At 34.5% G+C, this 26,356-nt stretch overlaps 1 protein-coding gene across 1 annotated transcript in view; it reads left to right on the top strand.

Moving 5' to 3' along the window:
• Window positions 1-26,356, top strand: part of Robo2 (roundabout guidance receptor 2) — a 1,463,572-nt gene that overhangs the window by 17,498 nt on the left and 1,419,718 nt on the right. Inside the window, exon 2 of the mRNA XM_076943077.1 lies at window positions 6,247-6,365. Coding sequence (XP_076799192.1) covers window positions 6,260-6,365 — 106 coding nt within the window. The 5' untranslated portion in view covers window positions 6,247-6,259. The remainder of the gene's footprint in view (window positions 1-6,246; window positions 6,366-26,356) is intronic.

Genomic DNA, 26,356 nt, shown 5'->3' with positions numbered 1-26,356 from the left:
GAAAATTACCACCTACTGGAGTCATTATAGTATATATTTCAAAATTTTATCTTAGAAGCTCTGATTTAGCATGCCTTCAGTGATATATAAGATGACTCTTTCCAGAAGTATTGAACTACTCAGCAGGATGCCAATATACTACACATAACAAAGAAACATGAATAATACCACATTTAATAATGTCTGATATTTATTCATTTATACATTCATTCATTTATTTATTTTTGTTGTAAGTTTTTGAGATGAGTTTTCATAGCCCAGGATGTATTGAGATTCACTAAAGTAGCCAAAGCAGGTATTTCTACCTCTATCTTGAAGTAACAGGATAACTGACAATGAGAGCCCATGCCAGACTCATGACGCTTGGTTGTTAATGGTGCAAATTGACATATAATATCATGTTTCACTGAACGTATGCTGTAAAGCAGTTTGAGTACTTTGGAGCTTTGTTTATAATTATCAAAAATAAAAAAATAGGTCAGTAAGATGGATCAATAGAAAAATGGCACTTGCCATCAAATCTCATGTGTTCTATTCCAGAATTCACACAATTGAAGGAGCACACCAACTTTCATGAGTTTTTCTCTGATCTCTACTTCTGTGATATGCCATGCATACATGTATTGCCCATGCGAGCATGTGCACACACATACACACACACTTAAAACATATAACTAATCTTTTATTAAATAACAATTATTTCATTTTTGTTGTTATTGTAGTTGTTATTGTTACTGATTTTGAGACAGTCTCTCTGTGTACACCTGGCACATCCTGTAGACTAGATTGAACATGAACTCAAATATCTACCTTCAGAGTGGTAGGATTAAGGGCATGCACCACCACACATAGCCTAAATTAGTTGTATTAATTTGAAAAATAATTTAAATAGTATTAGCTTTCAAGAGTTCTGTTATTGCTAGGATTCTTTAAAAGACCATTGGCCTCCACTGATACTTCAACATAAACAAATACATTTTTACCTTTTTGAAAAAAACAAAAATCACTCTAAATACTCCAACAGCACATATTGCTTGATACAATGTTATATTGTATTTAATTTAGTCATCATAAAATATCTGCTATAATTTTGGTTGAATTAAATTGTACTGATAGGAACTTAGTAGTTTCCAAATCCTCCTTTCAAAACTAAAGGCATATACTTAAGAACAATGTTAAAGTGAAGTCTCAGTACCTAACCTAAGTTATAATTCAGTGTAAGATTGTATGAGAATGTACCATTGGCAAAAAAAAAAAAAAAAAAAAAAAAAAAAATCATTGTGATTAACAGAAACTGAAGACTGGAATAGTCTCTGTTACATTGTTTCTGGTTTCTGTTGTGTCCCTCTAACAGTCTGAGAAGAATTGAAGGCTTGTAAGCAATGGCTACATTCTGCTCTCATTTGATTCTTGGGCTTTGGTTTTAAAGGGTTATTTAGAAAGGCCGCATAAGTATAGGTCAGCTCTGGCTGGAGACACTTTGGTGAACAGGCCTAATGCCAAGAGGAAGCTTTGCAAGGAAGGATCCATCCAGAGAACAGCTTGTAAAGAGCTGCTGTTGAAGCTGGTACTGGAGGCTGTCTGGAGCCATCCTGTCTACAGGACAATGAAGCAGCAAGTTTGAAAGAATTGCTTCCCTCCCCGCCCCCATGAATGTATTTATTTACTTTATAGCCTGATCCTACCTCCTCTCTGTCCTCTCCTCGAAGTCCCACCCTTAGACCCAGTTCCCCAAGTTATCCCCCTTCTCTTCTCATTTGTAGACATTATACCATACTCAGGCTGGTTTTAAGATCTGTTAATTGAAGTGAAGAAAAGGAAATCAGGAAGTGGCTATTGTAATGTGTTCTGCTATATTGTTTCTGACTTACATTGTGTCTCTGGAATACGCTGAGAATAGGAATTGAAGGCCTGAAAGCAATGTCTTCTTCCTGATCTCATTTTGTTCGCTGGACTTTGGTTTTAAAAGGTTGTGCAGAATGGCTGAATAATTGATCATTCTCAAACCATCTCCAGCGTATTGCTCTATCTGAGGGAGCACACAGTCACGCCACCTGGGGAACACTCCTTCAATCTAGAGCAGTGAGCAGGTGAGACAGTAGCTAGGGAACACCCATCATGAGAAGAAGAAGTGGTAGCTTCCTGGTTTTAGAAAAGCATGCATGTCAAATATGCTCTGGGTTATATCCACAGGTACCTCCAAGGTCTTTTGTCCACCACCAACTGGTTAATCCTCACATGGGTCTTCAGTCCTTCATCTTGGCTTCAGGTCTCCAGCCAGAGAACTATGTGATGTGCCGAGTTTCCAAGCTGAAGGTCTTTCTGCTCAGTGGATTCATAATCATTCATAATTTTGCAACGTTTCTGAGCAGTCTTTTAAAGCCACACCCAAAGAATCATGTGGGAGTAGGAAATGGCCATTGCTCAACACAACGTAAGCCAGAAACAGTGTAGCAGAACCCATAACAATTCTTCAGTTGCCATGACTAAATAAATATTTTTGTCAGTAGTACATTCTTATTAGAAGACCTCTCATGATCTTACACGGAACAAAAGCTTAGATAGTGAAGCTTCACTTTAACAATGCTGCTTAGTTTTGAGGATGACCTCTGACTCCATCCGATAGAATTCCAGCTTAATCACCATAACGAGAAAAAACTAATTTTTATTGTATATGACAAAAATGTAATTTATGATTCTTTGTTAAGATCTACTTTCTCTTCATTAAAAAGACTAAGATGGACACTCTTAAAACAAGCTTTGACTGTAGTCATTGCAAGGAAAAAACCTGATGAACTCTGTCTGTGGACTCCCTAAAGCCAAACAGATCCATGGACAGACAGGATAGAGAGCACAACTGTGAATAAGTTAACAGTTATCCTAGTCTTCAAAGAGCAATAGAAATGAGTAAAACAGTGGATTTTCTTTACCTCGTTTTTATTTTCAAATTTCCAAAAAGACTGTTTACAAAAGATTAAAGTAATCAATGGCATATCTTTGTGGTGAGTGGTAAATGTTATTTATTTGGGGGGTTCATTTAGAATACTTCTTTCTATATTTTTGTTTTAGCTTCATAAAATAAGCAGTAAATACACTGACTTTCTATTGTACGTGTCAATGTTACAAAGAAAGCTTATAGGTTTCAAGATTAGAGCATGTCATGGACGGCTTATAGACAATTCATTATATTACTTGGCATTTGGGAAATATTTATTTTTCAAAAACATCAATTCAGGGAGTAAGGCTTCATTTTCTCTTCATTATGAAAATATGATGAAAGCCATCTGTTCTTTAACATTTTTACTAAAATATATAGTGTGGCTGGTATTTTACATGCCAGTCATTCCTGTAGATACTTGTAAGGCCTTTCAGATGCTGCTATATAAATTTGTAAAATTATGCATTTTAAAAGGACTACTATGTGTAAGTTTTCATAAGTTAAGGAAATAATGTATAAAGTAAATTTGCCTAAAAATTCACTGTGAAATTATTATATATAATAATTTTAGAAACTACTGTATTATGGGTGAGTGAAACATTGAGTATGAATTTTCAAACTGATGTAGGCTAAAATAGTTACATAGTGTTGAAATGTGAACAAATACTCAAAACGCACACATAAGCAGACAGACATGCATTTGCATATCACTGTAGTGTAGCTATTTTATCAGGAATTAAAAGCTCCCTCCCTGAGGACTAAGTAACCTCATACAGGGAGCTGAGGACATATATACATTAAGCAGCTCAGAAACTTACAAGATACATAAAGGCCCTCCACAATACTAATAACAATCAAACATTCCTGGAGGAGATTTTCCAGTGGACCTACATGCATGTCATGGGGGAAGCTTTAGGAATGCATTTGGGGCAGACAAGCTTTCTAGGGTTGCACCTGCCTTTAATATCACTTTATTGAATGTAAACATCCCCCCAACAGACTACTTGACTCACCAACTTGCACCAGAGTAGAGTTGTTTATTCCATCTCTTTTCTGTGTCCCATCTAGGATGAAAAGATATTTGTTTACATGTTCCCACGAAAAGCCACTGGGGGGAAAAATGTATAGTTAATCCTTACCCAGAATGTCTCAATTTGCTTCTTTCCCTTTAAACATATTTCCAGGCACTGTGTTTGCATCTTTGTGATACTACTCTCCTTTTCTTTAATGTTCAATCACCAATGCTAGTAAATACTTTAGGAGTAGTATTCAAGAATTTCCCTGAAACATACAATTTACTTTGGAAATAACAGCAAGTTTAAGAATTAATGTGTGTGTCTAATTGCTTAGGCTGTAATTATTTGTAATCTGACGGTATCTATTTGGCATTGGGTGACTGTGGATATAGATCCTGGACAGCCTTTTCTCATCTCAGCATCATTTTTAGAGGAGTACCGGAGTACATTAGGACCATCTAGAACTCAATCCCAGCCCAGTGAGCAGCTGTGCAAAGCACAGACTCTGATGCTAGAAGTACACATTACAGGAATGGGGAATTGCAAATTTCTTTGAACCTCAGCCTTCTCAGAGGGGAAATGGTAAAATCTCTAAGAAGTAAAGGCCACATAAAACATAAGACAACAAAAATAATCTAAAATTTAAGTTTCTATTACGCTTAAGTCTGACAGTGTCTTCATTGTTTGGATATGATGCATTGACTAAGAAATGTCATTACTAGGTTCTCTGTTTAAGGTGAGGATATAATATGACATGGCTTGTGTATCTCCCTTTAGCTCTGGTATTGTGAGTCTAACATGAGAAGGTTACTAAACAAACACACACCTTTCTTGAACAAGGAAAAAGAGAAAAAAGAAAGATTCAGAGAATTCGTGGTTATATTGAAGTTTAAACAAATATTAAAAAAACCTATATTTTCCTTGGCCTCAAATTTCATCAATTAATTAAATGGCAATTTGGGGTTGGCATTATTCCTTTGTTGCTGTGACAGAATCCTTGAGCAAATAGTTTTGAAGGAGGGATGATTAGTTTGGTTTAGTTTCTGAGATTTCTGTCTACTGCTAAAAAACACTGTTCACGTCATAGCTACCAAGAGGGATGAAGGTAGACAAAAGGTAAAGAATTATATAGGGACCAAATGAATACATCAAAGGCATGTATCTACTTTATCTAGCAAGGTTCTACCTTCTAACAGCCCATTTGCAAATTCATCAATAAATACATCCATTGATGAATTGAGGTTCTTGTGATCTGTTTGTTCACTTCTCTGTCCTTTCCCCATCTAATGACTGAGACTCTCCCATATTGGAAGAATAGTTCATATCTAAAGCATTATAAGAATAGTCTCTGTTTTAAAATTCTTTTGCATAACAAATTGTAACCTTGTGATTTCTAATCTTGCTGTAAAATGCTTGTCATGTGTATTATACTGTTTTATGTTTATCTGATGTACAGTACAGGGATTGAATACATTTTTCATGTTTACATTATCAGTATTTAGCCATATTGGCACATGTAGCTCAACATTTATTCACTATTATGTATTATTCCAATGTATGTGTACATAATATCTCTTTGGTGGCCATTTCAATGATTTCCTTCATCTGGATGAAAAAAAGCATCCAAATGAACATGCAAATATATTATCTCATGTTAAATCAGCTGATGTATATATGTTAATACATTAGCTATACATTATATATTTGAATTAAAAATATAGCATATACTGATGTTCATACTTTTATTCTAAATTATAAGAACATGTATGAGTTTTGACTTTTGATGATTAGTTTTTATTTCATTAAAGTCATAATGTAATGAAACTGCCACTTAAATCAAACTTCAAGGTTTTTTTTTGATGAATTTATGGGACTTCCTGAAATTCACCTACTTATATATATATATTTATAGAGATGACATGGTATTTTTGGAATGTCAATTTGCCCAAATAACAAGCTAGCAATATTATCACTGTACAATTTTTTGCTTCATTGAATCCCAATGCATATTTGTGTCTACTTTTCAAGCATTCATAGGCTTAATTTTGTTTTTTTATAAAACAGTATTAAAATATTCAGAGTAATGTTTAGAAAATGAGTTTTAAGACAATAGGTTTTCACATTAATCACTATCATGACACTCTCAAGGGAAAACATAATTTTCAAATATATGCCCCTATAAGCAGCATGATCTGTAAATGCACAATGAATATTGTTTATACAACTTGAGTGCTAATATATTTCCTGAAGAATATAATTTATTGTCTTTTCACACACTCCACACTTATGCAGAGTTTAAAATGCAATGGCCAGAAGACAAGAAAGTGTCTGTGGAAGGCTGTGGACATGGACTCCAGGACTTCTGATGCTGATCATCCTTGGCATTCAGCAGGGCAATGGGCAAGGTCAAGGTAGGAGTAAGCATATTTTCAGTCTCTGAAAGCCGGGTGTGATTACCAGTTTATGATGAAAGTGTATAGGCTTTTGGCTTCATGCTTTTGATAGTTTGTTGTAATCTTTTTCTGAGATTTGTTGTAGTGCTTTCTGAATTGGTTAAAATGTGTAGCAATTGGATGTGAGTTTTTGTTCCAAATTTGAATTTACCTTTCTGGAGAACATTTATTTTGATGCAGTAGGTAATGGCTTTGTGTGTTTTGAACCAATAGATATGAGATATGTGTGTGTGTGTTGGTGGGATTTTACTACAGTGTAACATACTTTAAGGTTTTTTATATATTTTTCAAGAGATCTTTTGAAATTTCCTTTAGTGAGTTATATGATATATGATTTTAAATCTCCAAAACATTTTAAAGGACATGATGTTCGTCAAAAATAAATGTGATATATAAATGTCTTTTATCGTCTGGCAAGTCTGGTTGGGGTAAATTAATGATGGAGCAGAGATGTGAAGTTGCGCCATCTGTGAGTTGTTTTGAGGAGTAGAAAGTGGCCATAGGTTTTTATAATACAGTTTGAATGCACTGTGACACAGCTAGTACTTCTGATTGCATGTTGTGATATATAATATATTAGTTTTACATAGCTTGATGCTTAAAAGCAAGTTGGAATTCGATATTTCATATGAAAACCCAGGTGAGTGTGTCACATCTGTAAGCCTTGTACTTACAAGACAAATTTATGTTGACTTTGAGTTTGAGACCAGTCTGTACTACATAGTGAGTTTCATGACAGCTAAGGTTGCTCAGGATAACCCTATGTCAAATTAAGAAACAAAACCACCTGGCACTCTTAGAATTATTCCCCTTGGAGGATTAAACACTGTTCTTGTTTTTGTCAAGATTCAAGAAGAAATATTTGAACAGGAGATTATAAAGAAGTTAAATAATTCTGATAAAATTGTGTGTGATGCTGTTCATGTAATTGTGATAGAGTTGACCTTCCAGAGTCCTGTAGTATCTAAAATGTTCAGTGTGTGAATTTAAGCAAGCATATTAATTGTTTTGAAAATCTTCTAAAGAAACATTTTCAGCTCTATGTTATGTTATTGAATGACTTTTTTTTTTTGAAAGGAAAACACCCATCCAAAATGCATGTTATATTTTGTGAATAAGTATATGTATTTGTAAATACAGATTAATTTAAAATTAAGTGAGATGTTTGGTTTTAAAATAGTCTGTCATGAGATGAATTTATGTTACTATGTATTTAACATTTTCTTTACTATTTTGGTAGTAAATAATATAGGAAAATATTGATAGAGGACACAATAACATATACATACACATATAAATATAGATTTGTATGTATATATGTGTTTTTACTAAAGTTTTAGTAAGACTATGTAGTCAGCATTGATGTCATATTTCTTATTTCTAAAGGAGTGGTATGTTCTTCCATCAATGTATTTGTTCACCAGAAAGTGGTCAAATAACTATTTTTCTGTAACAATGATGCAATAAGCAAAATAGTGCTACATGGGTTTTTCAGAGTCCTCCAGGCATGCTTGGGATTATCCCTTGCCCTGGGTATGGAGTCACTTGTAGTATATTTAAGATATTTGAGGAAATAAAATAGGAACCTTGTCACTCTTTTATGCAAATACTTTATTCTTTTTCCATGTTGATCAACCAGCTTTTCCCTCTGATGCTCACCATTCCTTATAGAACATGTGCCCAGAAACAGATTCAAAGCTTAGCTTCAATGAAGCTCCCAATACAAACATGAGTTAAGTGATCGTCTTTCTTTATAAAAGAATAAATTAAAATAGACAAAGATTTAAAGAGCAAAATGACAATAGAAAACACAGTGGAATGCTTTAATATTAGAGTTGAGGTTGTTTGGCTTCCTCTCCAGTAGCTACATTGAGTGACACAGATTTTCTGGGCATAAGGAGCCAAGAATTTAGATCAATAAGTTCCATTAAATATTACTTTCTAACTTTTAGATATGTAATTAAACAGAAATACAATATAAAATATTTAAAATTGAAACTTAAATTACTTAGTACCTTTTAAAATAAAAGTATTGTTGCTCTAAACTTACAGTAAATTTCTACGTAAGTTTTTTTTTTTTTTCTATGTTAAATTTGTAAGGACACAGCCACCACTTCCAGCCATCCTGTCTAGGGAAACATAGACTGAATTCTAAATAAGAATGTTGGCCCTGAATCCTCTTACCACATCAGGACTGAGATAAAATGAAAGTGAGAGTAAAACAGTGGATTGAAAACAGTTTGATGTTCCATGTTGACATTTTTCTATTACCAAAGAAAATATTCTTCTAATGGCATCCATTGGTTTTTTATGTAGAAGAGCACCCACTAGTTTAGGCTATGAGCATACATAAGCTGCTTGTATGAATGTCACATGAGAGAATATTTACTATAGGAAACCAATCACTAACTTAAGAGAAAGTGGAAGAGATGTGTATTTTAAAGAAAAACACATACTACAAGACAAACACATCAACAAGTGAGATAAATATTAAGATTTGTTTTCTTTGATGGATGTGTCAGAAGATAGTTGTGTAATTTACAAGTACTATTAAACATTGCCTTTGGATAATCTACATAGTATAGAGCTGGCATGCCCTAAGTTTAGATGGTATTAACCATGCAACAGGAAAACTAGGAAGGACCATGAAGAAGAGAAAAATGTCCAGCAGAGCCCAGCCAGTTGAGAAGCTTGGAACCAGGGACAGGTTTTCTGAGGAGAAAAAGTTGTGTGCAGACTCAGCAATGCCATTTCTTTCTTTCCCCATGTACATGTTCTAGGAATACTATGTGTTATGAGAATAAAAATGTTAGAACAATTCAATGACTATTATGAACAATGCAAAGAAAGTGAAGGGAAGCATTTTGGAGCAGAATAAATGTGTTCTGAAAGTACATATGCAAGACTTTACTCTTAAATGCAAAGCTAATCAATTATTAATAAGTGTTTTTCAAATATTTCTACCACAGTATTTTTGTGGTAACTTTGTTTTCTGATATCTAGAAAAGGTATGGTATTTTCTAGAATATAATAAGAATACTGGTAAGAAAAATTAGAGACAGCATAAATCTGTTTCAGAGAATGAATTTTCCAGTTTTCAAACAAGTATTGGTTTAGTGTTTGTCAACACGGATATTGCATTTAAATATAGTGATAAATTTTATAAGTTACAAACATACACAAAATTCTAAACAGTTTGGTTTCCATGATGACCATTCTTAAACTCCTACTGGCAGTCCTAGTGCTAGATGTGGGAAGGTTTAGGAATGTGCGAAAGCAGCTAACGTTTGCATATGTGGCAAAGCTAAACATTGAGACCAGTTTTATATAATTCATCTTCTGCATTCATGACCAAGTTAGGTATTAAACATCAAATGTAAAGTGTGATCGTTTTTAGCAGCCTTAATCTTCAGTGTCAAGTTCTGCATAGTGAAATAGTGTTTTCGTGAAGAAGTTGAAGTTTGTAAAATGTGATAGTTGGCCATATTGTTATAAACTAGACGGATGTGGTATTAATACATGTAATTATAATAGCAATCTCTTGTGTTTTGTTTGTTTTGTTTGTTATTGTCTTCTGTTCAGTTTTTCTCTTGATGAATCAAGGAGAAATTGTTCTAAAAGGATGAATAAAAACCACCTCTTCCTCTTTTCCTCCTTTTCTTTCTCTTCCCTCTCCTACTCCCTTTCAGCCCTCTTAATCTTTCTTAGGTTGGATGATAGCTATGCTTTTGTTTTCCTCTCAGTCAAGAAATTCAAGAGATTGTATCTAAAACTAAATATTATATCTAGTCTTAAATGGAAGGTTTATGGAAACAACTTGTCAATGAGAAAAACACAAGGTTGTGATTAATGAGATTTATTCAATACCTGCTGACCACTACTGCTAAAGAAAAATCACTTCAAAGACCTTGTCTCATCTAAGGTTTATGTTTCTGGAGGTTGCTTGGAAAAGTATTTTTGTCCTAAAATTTAATATTATTTTTAGAGAGTTAAACTCAGTAGTGAAATTAAACTCTGCTATATAATAGAAGCCTTAGTCTTTCTGACATGCCTTATCAACTGTAAAGAATTTTACATTGTGTAGGCAAGAACACAGGCTCATGTGGGATAAATCACATTTAATTTAATCTATGAGAAAATTATGCTACATAATTTGTTTTCGTTTGGGATTCAAAGTCATTATACTAATACATGCACATATCTCATATTTAAAACAGCCATTTTTACAGATTACATGCACCGTTCCACTTTTATAGCTTCTGAGATACCATAAGGTAAACAAAAGAAGTAAAAATTTTAAAAAGCAAGTGGGTTTATTTCAAGACCAAGAAGCTTTTGTCTTCAAAATTTAGATTCTTTAAAAAAAATGGAACTATGTGAATTCATCATGCATTTCATATTCTATTCAGAAACCCAGAGGTCTGTTTCTAGAAGTAGGCCAACTCTTTTTATGCTACCCAAACAATCTGAGTGGGATAAACTATGGCGCCTCTTAATTAAGATTCAAGTTAGAATGAAAAAAAATATTTTTTTCCTGCAAAATAATTTCTTTTCATAACTTATGTTGAGCATGGTTATATGAAATAATTACATGATATTTTACTCCTGAATTTCATCACTGGAGACAGTAACCTAATCTAATATTAAGACAGAGCCAAAGTAATACTAAGACATGTGAGAAGAGTTACTTAGTTTGTAACATCTGATCCAACATTGTTTGGAAGATTCTCATACACAGTATTTTTTAACCTTACTATTTCTGTACTTATTTACCTACTTATATACTTATCCTTTCTTATATCTATCATGTTCTTTAAAGTCAATACCATCCAAATACAGTTTATCTTTTTTCATTTTTATTGGTTATTTTATTTATTTACATTTCACATGTTATTCCCTTTTCAAGTTCCTCTTCACAAGACCCTACACCCTGCCCTTCCTCCTGCCTTTATGAGGGTTCTCCCCAAACCCACCCACCCTCTCCTGCCTCAGTACCCTAGAGTTCCCCTACTCTGGGCCATCAGGCCTCCACAGGACCAAGGGACTCTCCTTCATAGTGATGCCTGACAAGGCCATCCTCTGCTCCATATCCAGCTGGAGCCATGGGTCCCCAAATATGTGCTCTTTGGTTGGTGGTTTAGTCCCTGGGAACTTTGGGGTGTCTTGTTGGTTGATCTTCTTCTTCTTCCTATGGTGTTGCAACCCCCTTCAACTCCTGCAGTCTTTGCCCTAATTTCTTCACGGGGGTCCCCTTGCTCAGTCCAATATTTGTACAATTAAAGTTTAATTTATTTAGAAAACTTAATCAAACTTCTTCCAGAGTGACTCTTGGCTCTTAATATACTGTTTATACAAATTTGGAGAGTGTAACAGCACTTTATTTATACTGTTTATTTTGGATATTTTGGTTTTATTCTTTTTTGGCACAGGATTTGATGTGGAGAATAGTTAAGTCTATTAGACAGCAGGACCAGTGTCATATGTTAGTTCTCTCTCTCTCTCTCTAGCTAAAGAAACAGAGAGATTATATATAAAAACATAAAGTTAAGTTCTGTGACATAGATCATGATATTTCAAGTGATGTTTTGTTTAGAATACTATTATTGCATTGTTAAACCAAACCAACCAAACCAAACCAAACCAAACCAAACCAAACCAAACCAAACCAAACCACCCTGCTTTTTCATTCCTTAATATTTTATTAAATCTTATAATTTCCTGCAATATATTTTGCTTATATTCACACAAACTCTCTTTAACCTCTCCCAGACCCAGCTCACTCTATGACTCCAACTTTATGTCCTCTTTTTGCCTATTTAATAACTCATCCACAGCTGAAATTTGTGTTTCTTAATTCTGATTCTCCTCTCTGCCTTCCTGTAATGCTATTCCCACCTTAGCAGAAATTCAGGCCCCAGAATCACCTTTTGTCACTTACTGAATTTCTTAAGTAGCTCATGAATTATGTGGGAATTTTAAAGTTACCAATTGATGTTTCAAAGGACTTAAAAACCTGGCACCCTTCCAGTAGGAAGTCTGTAAGCATGGTCACGATGCTGATGTAAGGAGCGTGCATGGCCCTATCCATCAGCAATAATCCTTCCTTGTACTGTCCTTATCTTAAAATATTTATCTTAAAATTTAGGATGCAGTGAGATTAACATATTGTTAAGACATAAAATCACCAGTTCACCAATTGTAGCTTTGTTAAACCATAAATTGCCTTGTATTCCTATGGTTAATTATCTGTGCAACTTAATAATTGATATGTATATTGGTTTTTATTTTCATTGCAAATAGCTTCTTAAATATTTTGCATGTGGAAATCTTCTATTTGGTTTTCTATTTGTGGTTTTTCTGTTTGTTTTGAGCCAAGAACCTATATCATAACAGTTATGATATCTTTGATATAATTTAGTTTGGCCTAGAATTAATGGAGCTCACCCTACCTAAGTATTTTTTCTAACATTCATTTGATTATATCCTTTACTTATTTATTCAAAAGAAAAGCATTATATAGAATCTTCCAGGTATGGCTTCCAGAGAACATGTGGAGAAAGAAAAAGCATGTGGCTTAAGGCCTGGGAAAGAAGATGGAGATAAAACATCTTGAAAATTGCAGTAGAATATTGCTGGTAAATTGCATCCACAGAATCCAGCCAATAAGCATTTGTTGAGCTAAAAACTAAGAACAGTGGTGCTTGTGATAACACTGACCTCTCTATAGGTTCCCCATCAGAGTTAGAGAGAATACATATGTATGGTTCAGCCAAAGACACAGATGGCTTCAACTCAACAAAACCAGGCAGCTTCTCCTCAAAAGGAGCTCCTTCCTTTGATTCTTGATGCTCTTCAGTGCAGGTGCCACTTGTGTTGTGATCTCCTAGGTTCTTCAGTCCCATTTGTGTAGTGTCTTGGTGTTTACACTATTCTCTGTATGGAACTGTATCAGCATTTCGAAATCTACACTATAGTGTTAGCTTCTGAGACTTTCCTTTTTAATTAAAAAATAAATCAATAAATCAATATTTAAACTACATATAGATGTATTTAATGAATATTTCTGAAATGTTTGCCTTAAACCAAGTTTTTTTTTCCTGTGAAGGAAACTGACCAATAAGACCTCCACCATCAGATAATTAAGAACAGGACAACAAAGACACACAAATGTACAGCAATGAGATAGTGAAAATAACCCTACAGTAGGAACAGGGAATTTTGACAGGGTATGTTGTCACTGAATTGCCAAGAAGGGCCACATCAAAGAGATGGCTGATGGGAGTTGAAGGTCGACCACACAGATATTGTAAGAGTAATGCTCTTCTGCGAAGGGCACAACATGTAACAGACCTGGAGCCCGACTGTTTCTGGTATTTATTTTTTAGGGAGAGCAGATGAACAGAGAAACTAAAATAGAGGAATGTACAAGTGGTGTGGAATTGTAGGAGGGAGGAGAGGCAGTAAAATGGCAGGAAAGGGCAGAGCCTTGTTTTCTTTTAGGTTAGAATTGTGACTTTTGTTTGAAATAAGGTAAGGAAATAGTGGCGATTTTCAGTCTTCCTTTTGGTAACTCATATAGATCTTTCAATGTCTACCACTTAGATCTTCATATTTTTGTTTCATTGCTCTAAATTGAGCTAAAACCTAGAATATTAAAACAACATTAAGTTCTAATTTAAATTGACAAACATAAGCTTTTATCTCTTTTTCCCATTACCAAATATCTCATTTTTAATTAATTTGAAAGCTTTTTAGAATAGAGAGCCAGCATAAATTTAGCATAACATACAATACATTCCTCCCCAATTTTAGGTTTTTAATTGAAGATGTTAATTAGAAAGGTCACTTATTCCATTGGAAGATGTTGATAAAAATGCTTTCAAGCTACGATTGCATCAGGCATGGTTTCTAGAACTCCAATGTAGACGGTGGTAATGAGGAACTAGCCATAAGGACATCAAATATGTGACTTTATTCCCTATCATAAAGGATGCATCAAACTGAAAAAGCTTTCTGGTTTCAAATTTTAGAACTAGGAAAAATAAAATATGTATATCCTTGTAGAATTGTGTTCTGGGTAGAAAAGAGACTTTTCATAGAATTCCTTACAATGTGATTTATAAAAAAAAAATCTTTGTCCACACAGAGTTTTCATAGAAAATTACTATCTCGCAGTATTATGAAAGGGAAGATGGCAGAGATAGACAATGATTCATATTCCAATGAATACAAGTTTCAAAGAAATAGCAGAGTGAGGTAAATGCAGAGAGTAAAATGATTTAATTTAAAAATTTTTTAAACAAAGTTAGCCTACAAGCCGTAGTCAGCTAGGTCACCTAAAAAGGTTGTACCAGGAACTAAAAGCATAGAGCAATGAAGGAGCTTGTAGCAACTCAAAGGTGTAGCATAAAACAGGCCACAAAGTGGTAGTACAAATAGGGAAGAAAATGGGGGGTGGGGAACCACAAATGTAGATGTATGTCAAGGTGTGCAGAGCTGTTTGGTATGTCTATGAAGATGAAATATTATAATATGATTGAGTTTACCTGGTAGGTAGAAATAAATTGACCACACTATAGTGAGTCCAGGAATTTCTTTGTGCAGGTTATGTTTCCTTTTGGAACGAAATGAAGAAGGCTGATATAGGATGTTCTGAGCAAACTGATTAGAAAACGGAAATGCTTCCAAGTAAAAGGCATCTCATGTTAGTGTCGTGAAGTAAAGAAGTCCAGTTTGGATGGAATAAACATGAAGGACAGGGGTAATGATGCATGACATAAATGTTCTCAGGACCAAATGACTTAAGGCTTTGTATGTGAAATGTGGATAACAAGTATAGTTAGTAAAAAAAAAAAAAAAAAAAAAAAACTTTAACATTTAGTCGTGTACATTGCCTTTCTATGCAGTATAGAAAGTATACTATCAAGAATGTGTGTATTCATCAAGGAAAGATTGCATTTTTGTTGACAGTTATCTGTCCAATCAAAAGCTGATGCAACCTGGAAATCATGTGGTGCAATGAAACTGGAATAAATTCACTTGACATGGAAGCTATTTGGGGATGTAGACATGATGGATTTCCTGATCAAGAATCACACCGAAGTTTTCATTTTAGAACTTTATTGCATTATTTCACCAAGATGGAGAAGGCTTGTTGACTTACTGTGAATTGCCAGGGGCAGAGTTGTGCACAGGTGCATGTGTCAGTACATACTGGATTTTACTACATTTTCACCTTAAATTGAGAAGTTTCTTACACTCCAAGGAAAATAACTAAGCCCTGAGCAGATGGTGAGGCTGTAGTGTAAAATGACAGTTACGGATCTATACATTATGATGAAGTCATTGTGCTAGGTCAGGGGATTGGAAATTATAATTTATGACCCAGTTTGGTTCTTCTGCATATGTTTGTATCACTCAGATTCTTTTAAATTTTTTTTCTATTTTAAAGTGTGAAATTTAAATTTTTGGTGAGAACAACTAGTCACATTTTCCTTCTGGTCCACAAAGACTGTAGTATTTCTTCTGTGGGCCAATGGTAAAAATTTATCTGTTCTTGGTCTAGATGAAGCCTTCATGAATTTTAATTCTGAATCGTAATACTGAAGACAGCAGTACAATAATGAAATAATAGTGTACATAGGGTATGGAATATAAACATGGCCATAATTGATTGTTAACATTAAACAAGCAGCAGATTATCTATCAGCATGAACAGTAGAGACCTTTCAATCGAAATGGAATGATTGATAAACAGCCAATTTAGGCAGAATTCTGGATTTGATACTCTATGAGACAACAGTGTCACAGTTTGAACAAAGAAAACAAATGTGAGAACTGTGTTAAATCTGGCTACAATTATAAGAAAAGCCAAATTCTCCAAACTTTCAGAACTTTGTTTAAATCAGGATAGAGTTGAATAAAGCATATTGAAGGGAGGAACAAAATTATATATGCTGGGAGATATTTGGGGGTGAGTTTATATCTAGGATGGAAAAAACCATCTCAGATTATGAATTAGTTAAAGATAGCCTCAAATATCCTTGGCAATTACAGGATTGGTAAGGAATGTTTATTGACAAAGTCTCTAGAGTCAATGAGAAAATAGTGTTATGTTTAGTGAATATTTATTGATCCTTTCATGGTGTAGATGGTCAATGTAAAAACTTCAAGTATTTAGATTTGTGAATCAAACTACTGGAGATTATTGCTTACTAAGTATAGAGTAAATCCTGACAAAAAATGTGGATAAATAAAATGCTTGTTGTGACTCCATTATATAGATATGAGAATGTTGGCCACATTTCATGCAAACCCATTTAATGAATATGTTCTGTATTCCAGTCTACAAATTTTTGTCTAAGTTCTTTTATGCCATCACATGCTTTTGGCTATCTGTATCTTGCTGTGATTCTTCATATAAAGCCTACTCCTCTGTGCTCAAACCTTCTGCAATACACTGTCAGATAACTTGCTTCCCACATGGCAGCAGCTACATGCCTGTTGGATTTATCATGTATCTCTATTTCACTCACTAAGATGTATTTTCCCTGTAAAGCTTGTGATTTTATGATTTCTTTCATTTATAGTAATGTTCACACACATACTCCAAATCAAGCAGTTTTCTCCTAATTGAAATATTATATGGTTTTATTTGAATATTCCTTTACAATTTACCACTCATATGCTTACCTGCCCTGTCTTGTTTAGTAGAGCAGGAATTGTTTTCAGATATCTTCAAAAATGAATGTTATCAATAAAGATTAATGTAGGGACAGCATCTATTATTGTGTTTCTCTGTACAACATAGCCTTCATTGTTGTTGTGAGATTGATATTTGTTGTAGAATAACATAGCATGAAGACTAAAGTGTTAAGTGTGTGGAGAACATATTTAATATGTATGCTACTTTTCCAATTGTTGTGGCCAATAATCAAATTAAAGGATGGCAAATGTGTTTCCGGGCTTGAAGAGAAACATTCCATTATAGCGAGAAGGCATTGCAGTGGTCCATGGCTATCCTGACAGGAGTGTAAGGCTACTCTCTCATATCAAGATAGATCATAATCCAAAGCACTGAACTTCATAGAAACCACTACTAGGATACCCTAGCAATTTACAGGGTGGCCCTAAAGGAGATAAGAATTCGGGAAGGGGGAAGGGAGTGGTGGAGGGAGGTGTGAGTTTGACATGATGGTCAGGGGAATCTTGTAGCTCTGACTGTCTACGAATCAGGCTGCCTTTTTACTTCTACAGGGTTCACAGAGAAAAGACAGACTAATGATTATCCAAGAAGTACAAATTATATCATCTTGTTTCTGGACATGTGTTTGATTTTTTTTCATTATGTGTCTGGGGTTACAAGTTCAGTCATAATTAGAAAGTACAAATAGAACAGATTTTATTTGTATTATTAGCTCTCTTACTCCAATTCTAAGAACCTAAAGAGTGTCTTCACCAAAGCAAACACATTTACTATATGACAGCCTGCTTTTAGGCTGGCAGTATTTGCAGCTTTAAAGCACTCCAGAGAAACAGAGAAGATAGGAACCAGTCTTTTTACGAACAGCAAATACTAACACCTAACTCCTTTTAGTTTATTGTTTCATCATCTATGCTATAAAGTAGAAAAAAGTTATTTTAGTCTGTCTTAGTTATTGAGTTCTATTTTTTTCAGAGGTGGAGATGGATCTCCTATCATTAAACTCCATTTTTTTGAGAGCTCTAAGCATATTGAAAAACAGGCTTAGAACCTGTTGCTAATTCTCCTGGCCAGTCACAGTTTCCTAATTACCTCTGTATAACCTGTACCAATTATATACTGTTTGCATTTGCTTAAGGGCAGACACCCCAAGAAGATTCCTGGAGTCATGGGTTCATGTAGCTTTGTGCTTTACTATGCTTATTAACATGACCTCCCAGGAGCAAGGAAGAGTTCCAGATAGCGCCAGATAAAGTTATTTCCCTAAGATCAGAAGGAATATTAAGTTTAGGACTTTCCTAAAAAAGATTCAGAAGTAATTTTATCAGGAAAAGACAAAATAAGGTCCCCAGGGATGATACAGAGATCAAAACCTAAAAGTGAGAAGCAGAATGACAGCAATTGCAGTATTCAGCTCAGCTTTGCTAGAACCATGTCAACCTGTTGTTCTGGCTTCAGGACTGTTTTTGGCTGATACCACTGTGCCAGCACTCCTCTTCACTTTATTTTTTTATTTTTTAACTGGATATTTTATTTATTTACATTTCAGATTCACACCCTTTTCCCTATTTCCCATCCCTAGAACCCCTATCCCATCTCCCCTCCTTCTTTTTGCTTTTATACCATTTTAATTACATGCATGTATTGAGGTCAGTTGTAGGTTGAGGGTCTAGCAATACAATAGATGCAAAATAGTCAAGGAACAAGCAAGGCAATAAACACAAATAGTAAAAAAACAAACAAGGCATTAAACCCAATTATTTGAACATTCCTGTGATCACTATTTCTAAGGACTTATCAGGATGACCAAAGTATCTGAGCCTACTTCCCTATTCTAGCCCAAGGTCATTTTCATGTCTGAAGCCTACTTCCTTGTTCTAGCCTAAAATTTAGATTTCTGCCTGAAATTACTTCTTTGTTCTAGCCTAATGTCAGATTCCTGCCTGAAGCTTACCTCCTTGTCCTTGGCCCATGTCAGATTCTTGCCAAGCTACCTCAAAGGTTCTCTGCCTCTCCCCCTTTTTTAAATTTCATTAAGGAGACCCTCCTCACTTTAAAACCATCAGTCTAGGACCCTATTCCATGAGATTGCAGGACACACACTCAAGGCAGGATTCTTACCTAGAGTTAGTCCTTTCTGAAATATCTCCTATGTGATTCCATATCTAGTCAACTAGAAAAGAAAGAAAACTCATCATAGTACATATTTTTGTAAAACACAGGTTGATAAAATACTAGTTATCAAAATAAAAATTCTATATTGATATAAAGCATGTTCCATGCTTGTTGATCTTTGCAGCTGTAGTTGTGTACTCTCCTTGAAGAATATGGTTTCTCTGTGTATCTACGAGTCACCCAGCATTTCTCCCTTTTCCCAAACTCAGCTCCCTGTTTCTCTTACTCTGGCACATCTTTTTATTTTGGCAATACTTCTATTTTTCTCCCCAGCAATTGTTATGGCTCCTAGATGTACACACCTTTCCCTTTCATTTGTGAAACTGATCTGAGCAACAGTACGTATGGACCACTCTTCCATTGCCCTAGTGCAGTCAGTTTTGAGGATATTAATTCAACTTAACACCTGGTACACAGTTAAAAGTATAGTAGCTAAAACATTTGCTGATTCTTAGTTTGACTTAAATAAAATGTTCACTCAATGTGAATAGGAAGCTTCCCCCCCCCAAATATTATATTTCTCTACAGATAAGCAAAGAATCAGAAATTATCCCTTAATTTTGGAATCATGGTATTTCTTTTCTTTAAAGTATTTTATTAATTGAGTATTTCATTCATTGTATTTCAACCATATACACTTTTCTCTATTTCCATTCATTCCTCCTACATCTGTACCTACCTGACTTCCCTGTCACAACTTCATGCCCAAATTTACTCCCCCTTGATGTTTTGATATCTACTGGAAGATGGTCATTCAACTATGCTTGTCATTAATATACCCATCTGTACAATGTAACTACCCACTTCCTTAACCCAATGTACTGTGAAGAACCACAGAAAATAACTGTTCTGTAAATCCAGAGTTAATTCTGCTGGAAGCTGTATAAATTTATGGTAAATTGCAGCCGTATTCCCATCTTTCAGTTCTTTTGGAATCGGGACTTAGTATGCAATGCATTTGGTCTGTTTAATTGCTTCTTGTCTGCCATTCAAATCATTTGCAAACAAGAGCCTCATCCTTGGGAAAAAGTAAAATTGAAGGGTAGGTTTGGAATCAATGCCAGTGGTGTGTGTGTGTGTGTGTGTGTATAGTTTTCATGTGTTTGTTAGAGTGTGTGAATGAATAAATTTAATAAAATATAAATTTTAAAAGTAAAATTCATATATAATTTAAATTATGGCATCTTTAAATTCATTATGCTTTTTAAAAATATAAAATCCAACCAACTGTTTACATTTATCATCCCAGTCTAGGATTCAAATGTTTATTTAAGGCATGTCACACCTGTGGCCTTTGGGCCGCATGTGTCTTAGGATAGCTGTGCTCTAAGATGTTGTAAGTCCAGAATAGTTGAAATCCCAGATTTACGTTGTTATAATCCCCCTATTCTTGCCCACCTGGAATGCCATATATTAGAAGCAAACCTGTTTTGAAATAAAGAAGTATATCTAGATTAACACTTTGGAATGCAGGAGATTGATATGAAAGCAAATGCTCTGTTTTTCAGACCAGTCACACTTATTATATTAAGACTGTAGGAACACTTTTCATTTAAATGGTACCCCTTAGTTGCTACAATGTTCCTAATGTATATTGTAATAGTATGGTAAGCAAACAATTTCTTTCCATTTTAATTTTCATTCAGCAAAATTTTCCTAAACATGTGATTTCAGAACATTTACGAATCATCTCCTGCATATTCAATACAATGAACTCTGGATCTTTCATATTTTCAAGAAAAGAAAAATACAGCCAGAGTATCAGATTTCTTTAAGAATTCTTCCTAATCTCTATAGTGATAAGCCCTCATTTCCGGAAATCCCTTAAAATGGGTATTCTGGTGTATCATGACTCTAGACAGGTGGTTAAACATGGGAGAATGGCGCTGATAAATGAAGCAGATGAAAATCTCATGCAATGGCCAACTTTATTCAGGGTATCAGACAACTTATATTCTGAGGCTTAGGGAGTCATTGTGAGTAAACTCGTCATGATTTCAAGCTGTGTGCAATCACATGAACAAGCTACACATGGCTAAAACATGTTTTCCATAGAGGCATAATAGAATAACAACTGCAAGCAATAAAGCACAAGCTGGAAAGAGCATGGAATCGCATTCCAAAGAGACTCTATGTTGTGAAGAAACTGAAGTCACAGGACTCTGCCCTTGTTTGTTTGTTTGTTTGTTTGGAGTGTTCTCACAAGCATTCAGAATTCTCCTCACATGACTCCAGTCCTGTACTGTGTTCCGGCAATGGTGCCTCCACAATTCTGCCTTTTATTTGGAATATTTAGCCTGAAGATTTTCTTCCTGGCTTCTTTCATTATGGGCTGCTGGAAGAATACAATTGTTTGGATCTACCCACAGCTATTCTGTTTTCTTCCAAGTCTTTACAGTGATAAGTAAATTACTCTAAAACTCTATGATTAGGGTTTTGGTGGAGAAAATTTTTGAAGTGTGTGGATAAATAGCAAGTTTTCTTGCTGAACCACAAGAGGAAGTCGGTTTAGTTTAATAAGTTGACTTTCAAATTGGGATGTCACATTTAGTCCTGGTGGCAATGAAGAGCATGGTACCTGTTGCCCCTGGCCCCTACTCTCATTTTGTGAAGTCAGTGCTCTAAATGAAGGCCTTTCTAATAAGCATAAGTGGTCCCACTGCTGTCTAACTTTGTAATTACTTAAAGCCAACTGATGAAAAGCATCTTTTCATATGTGTACTTTGTGTGTTCTCTCATAAATTTTTCTCTCAAATTGACCTCCTATTGTTTCAGTGGGGCTACAACTTGAGTTGTTAAGTTTTGAGAGTTTCTTTATGTATGTCAGTACTAAAGCTGGCATGTATTCATACGTGTGTGTTATATATATGCACATACATATGTACCTTTATCATTTCTTGGAGAATTTCATACAGTATATTTGATCATGTTTGCACACTTTGTCCAACTCTTCTCAGAAACATGTTTTTCTGGAATGTGAGTTGTCTTCTCTTTCTCTTCATTATCTTATATACATTTTTCTACTTTATCAAGTATCAGTTTAGCTTTGAGCACACTCTGCATTCAGGTACATTCCTATGATGTTATATAAGTTAATATTCATAGAGAAATAAGAGAAATTCCCTAAAATAGTGACAAAATTATATGTAACTTAAAAATAGAACAGATAAAGACAAATAAAGAAATCAAAATTAATATTTTAATGTCCCTCAGATTATTATTAGCTTTCAAATAGAGTACTGAATTTTATGAACAGACACTCCTTGTAATTAATACTTACTGGTATTACTTAAACCACCTTGATGTACTGAATTTCTTTTAAAATCAAAATATTACTCAGAAGTAGGAAATATTTTCTTTTTATACAGCTGTGCTTTTTTACATACTAACTTTGCTTCAGGTCTTTTGCAATTGCTGTTTCTTATGGCTTACATAGACAAATTCAAGTCAAGGATGGGTACACTTATTTTCACAAATATTTTTACATACTTAACTATTGATGTGGTCAATATAAAGGAAGTAAGTCTAGAGGAAGTCACAATTTCTTTTCTTATCAGGAAAAATGTTAGATGTATTTACCTTGTTGAACCTCCCTGGTTTTCTGACTTTGTTTCCCTGGTCATGGGTATTCCTATTCTGATCACATTATTTCTATCTCTTCACTGATGCTCACTACATTCAACAGCTGTGATTTTACTATGTTGTTTTGAGTCACTCCTTGTAGTGATTGAGAAGTTTGTAAGAAAATGGCTACATTTCTATCATGTAGAAGAGTCAAGACATAAAGTACAGGAATGGTTTTCTTTGGTTGACCAGAGATTATGTACCTTATCTCTTAAAACTTAAATAGCTATACCAGAGCTAGTTTTTGCCATTGTTTAAAATACTATATGAAAGCGAGAGGAAAACCTGCTTTACTCTACTTTATAACACGTGTTGCTGAAATTTAATCCCTACATCTACTCCCTACACTGCTGTCAGTGTAGACCCTTTTCTTCAATCCTAACTTAGTTTAAAGAAGAATGTATTCTTATATTTCTCTTTTGAATTTTATCATTTGGTCAGGATTGTGAGCTTCTAAGGAAAAGTATAAAATACACTTACTTTGTTTTTTTCTTTCTGATATTCAAATATTTTAAAGGATATTTATCATTATTTTACAGATGTTTTGTGGGACAACACTCAGCTGGTGTCTAGGCAAATTTGTCATACTTCAGTTATAAGAATTTAATGTAAAGATACAAGTACATTAAAAATCTATACATAATTTTTTATTTTCACTTTTAAGCCATCCATTTGGGTGAGGAGATTTAAACTGAGGCAGTTTGGACTTTTAGAATGATAAGCAAATTAGGAGAAATAATCCACCATGAGGCCAGCAGGGTGGGTTAGCAGATAAAAGCATTTGTTCCAAACTTCATAGCTAGAATGAATCCCTGGGACCCACAAAAGGAAAAGTAGCCTACTGCTTTGGGTTGCTTCTTGCCTGCATATTCTGGCATGTATGCATGCACATGTGCACAAACAAATAAATAAGCAAACAATAATTAGCTAAATAAATAAATGCAATTAAAAAAATAAAGACTGCTACAGTGTAGAAATTATAAGGAAGAAATACTAGTGGAAAAAAAATCACTAAATTTATCCCAAGTTTATTTGTTTCTGCTAGTATGAATAAACACAAATTCATTTCCTGTTTTACCTATGAGTTTATAACTTAAGCATTGACTGCAGCAGACACAATATATAACAGAGTTTAGATGTGGGTTTGCTGCTGTTGCTTCATCTCTCAGTGTTAATTCCAGTAAGCAATGTCTACTTAAGCTCTTGTTTTCAAGAACAGTGTTTTGTTGAGTTCCAGAATTCATTTACAGCAGGGTTCTGAGTAGGATAGACATTTCTTTGCCAGAGATATAGTTTATACATGTGGATAGGGAAGCAGCTTAATGCTGTTATAAACCCTTTCCCAGACTTCTATTTCATACTGCTAGAAATGGGACTAATCTTATAATGCTGATGTAGAGGTCATTAAAGAAAGTGCTTGTAAAGAGACTCTACACACTCAAGATGGCTTCAGTGAGCATTGTTCTTGGCATGCTTCCTTGGCTTTAGGAGACAACAATTTGCTGGCTATTCAAATAATGACTTTGGGTTAGGTTGCCCAGTAAGCGAGATAATTTTAACACACCTATCGTGTTCTCCCATCCTGTGGTACTTACTCTTGTTTTGCTCTTCCTAACATTAGGCATAACCTCTGTGATTTAAATATGGGCTATTAAGTCACATGGTAATGCTATGGTATACTATTACATGAAGAAGGCTTGTGTCAGTACCCGGATGATCTGAGGTTGAAGTGAAGGGGGGTCTAATGATTTTCTTTTCCAATTGCAATATCCACTACATGATGTTCTTCATGTTCAGTACTTAGCCTACAACTAGGACACAGTTGATATTCAGTATTAGCTTTTAAACCCTTAAGGGTTGATTACATGTAATCTGCCTCATTTATGAAAAGAATATTTCCAAAATTATTTGGTTTAGATAAGCTAATGACAGTACAGTGTCTATACTTGGCTTTCACTATTGTCAATGGAGCTTCCGCCTTCTAAGAATTAACCACTGATCATTGGGGAAGCTATATACTTATGTGTCCATTTTAGTAGTGTTTGTATTTCTGGATTCTGCTCCAGACTTTGGGTCTGTCTCTGATACACTTTCTTATTAATGTTCATAAGGATATTTTCTTGGACTGTGAGGTTCTCAGGGTGTGACTTGAAAGGCCTCATCAAATGCCAATTCAAAGCTACATGAAATTCTATGTCTAGTTTCCAGTACAGAATTTTAATATTGATTCAGTCTGCCTTAGCATTTCATTCTAATTAAGTAATTTAAAAAATCTTATCATTTATATTGGAATGTTCTAAATAACATAGTAATATAACTGAGAATTTTGTACAAGTACCAACCATCTCTATTGGTTGCTCAATGCTGTTCTAAGTACACCTGAAATTATATATTACACATATCCCCTACCAAAATATAGGATGCCAGCAATATAAGCCTTATAAAGGCAAAGGTTTTTGCATTACTTTTTCAAAGGACAATGCATTCAAATAGTAGTTATTCCATTAGTGTTTATTGAAGGGACACATTTTGCACCATTGATATCTTATTTCTCATTATTTCTTCTAGTAACATTGATTTAATTTGACACCTAAGAATATCAACAAGAGAAAATGTTGACAATGAAAGTTAAACTTTTCTGGGAAAATGAGTTTATATTTCTATTTTATCAGTGTTTTAATCTTGAAATGTGATTGATATTATAGATCTGATGATATTAGAAAACATATGTAAACTTATACCATATGCCAATTAGATAGTAAAATATATAATTTGAGTTATATTTCATCATTAAATTATTTGTTATATTTTAAAGAGTTTATTATCTTCTTTGCTTAAAACCTACAAGTAGCTATAAATTTTCTGGGTGAGGATCTGAAGAGATGTCTCAGTTGGTAATAAAACTGTCTGCATAAGCATAGTTCTAAATTTGGATACCAGCAGCCATGTAAAGGTGAAGTATGATCATGTTTGTATATGTAACCCTAGAATTATAGGGAGAAACAGGAGGCATTCAGACTCCATCACCAACTTCCTAGCCCAGATTTAGTGAGAGAGACCCTGTCTCAAAAGAATGTGGAGAGAGAAGAGTGGGCCACATGACATTTATTTTTTTGTCTCTGGTACCTGCTCACTCTTGCTTGTCGTTTGTATACACTAAACAAACAGCATCCTCTCTCTCTCTCTCTCTCTCTCTCTCTCTCTCTCTCTCTCTCATCAGTGAATACATACCATGCATGCATGATATTTTCTAGTTCCATCCATTTGCCTGCAAGATTAATGCTGTCCTCATTATTAACAGCTGAGTAGTATTTCATCATGTAAATGAACCACATTTTTTGTATCCATTCTTCAGTTGAGGAACATCTGGGTTGTTTCTACTTCTGGCTATATTACAAATTAGCCTGTTATGAACATTGTATAGTACATTTCCTTGTGGTATGGTGGG

The sequence above is a fragment of the Arvicanthis niloticus genome, chromosome 12 (genome assembly GCF_011762505.2).
Source record: "Arvicanthis niloticus isolate mArvNil1 chromosome 12, mArvNil1.pat.X, whole genome shotgun sequence".
Lineage (NCBI taxonomy): Eukaryota > Metazoa > Chordata > Mammalia > Rodentia > Muridae > Arvicanthis > Arvicanthis niloticus.
This window is presented reverse-complemented; position numbering and strand designations above follow the sequence as displayed.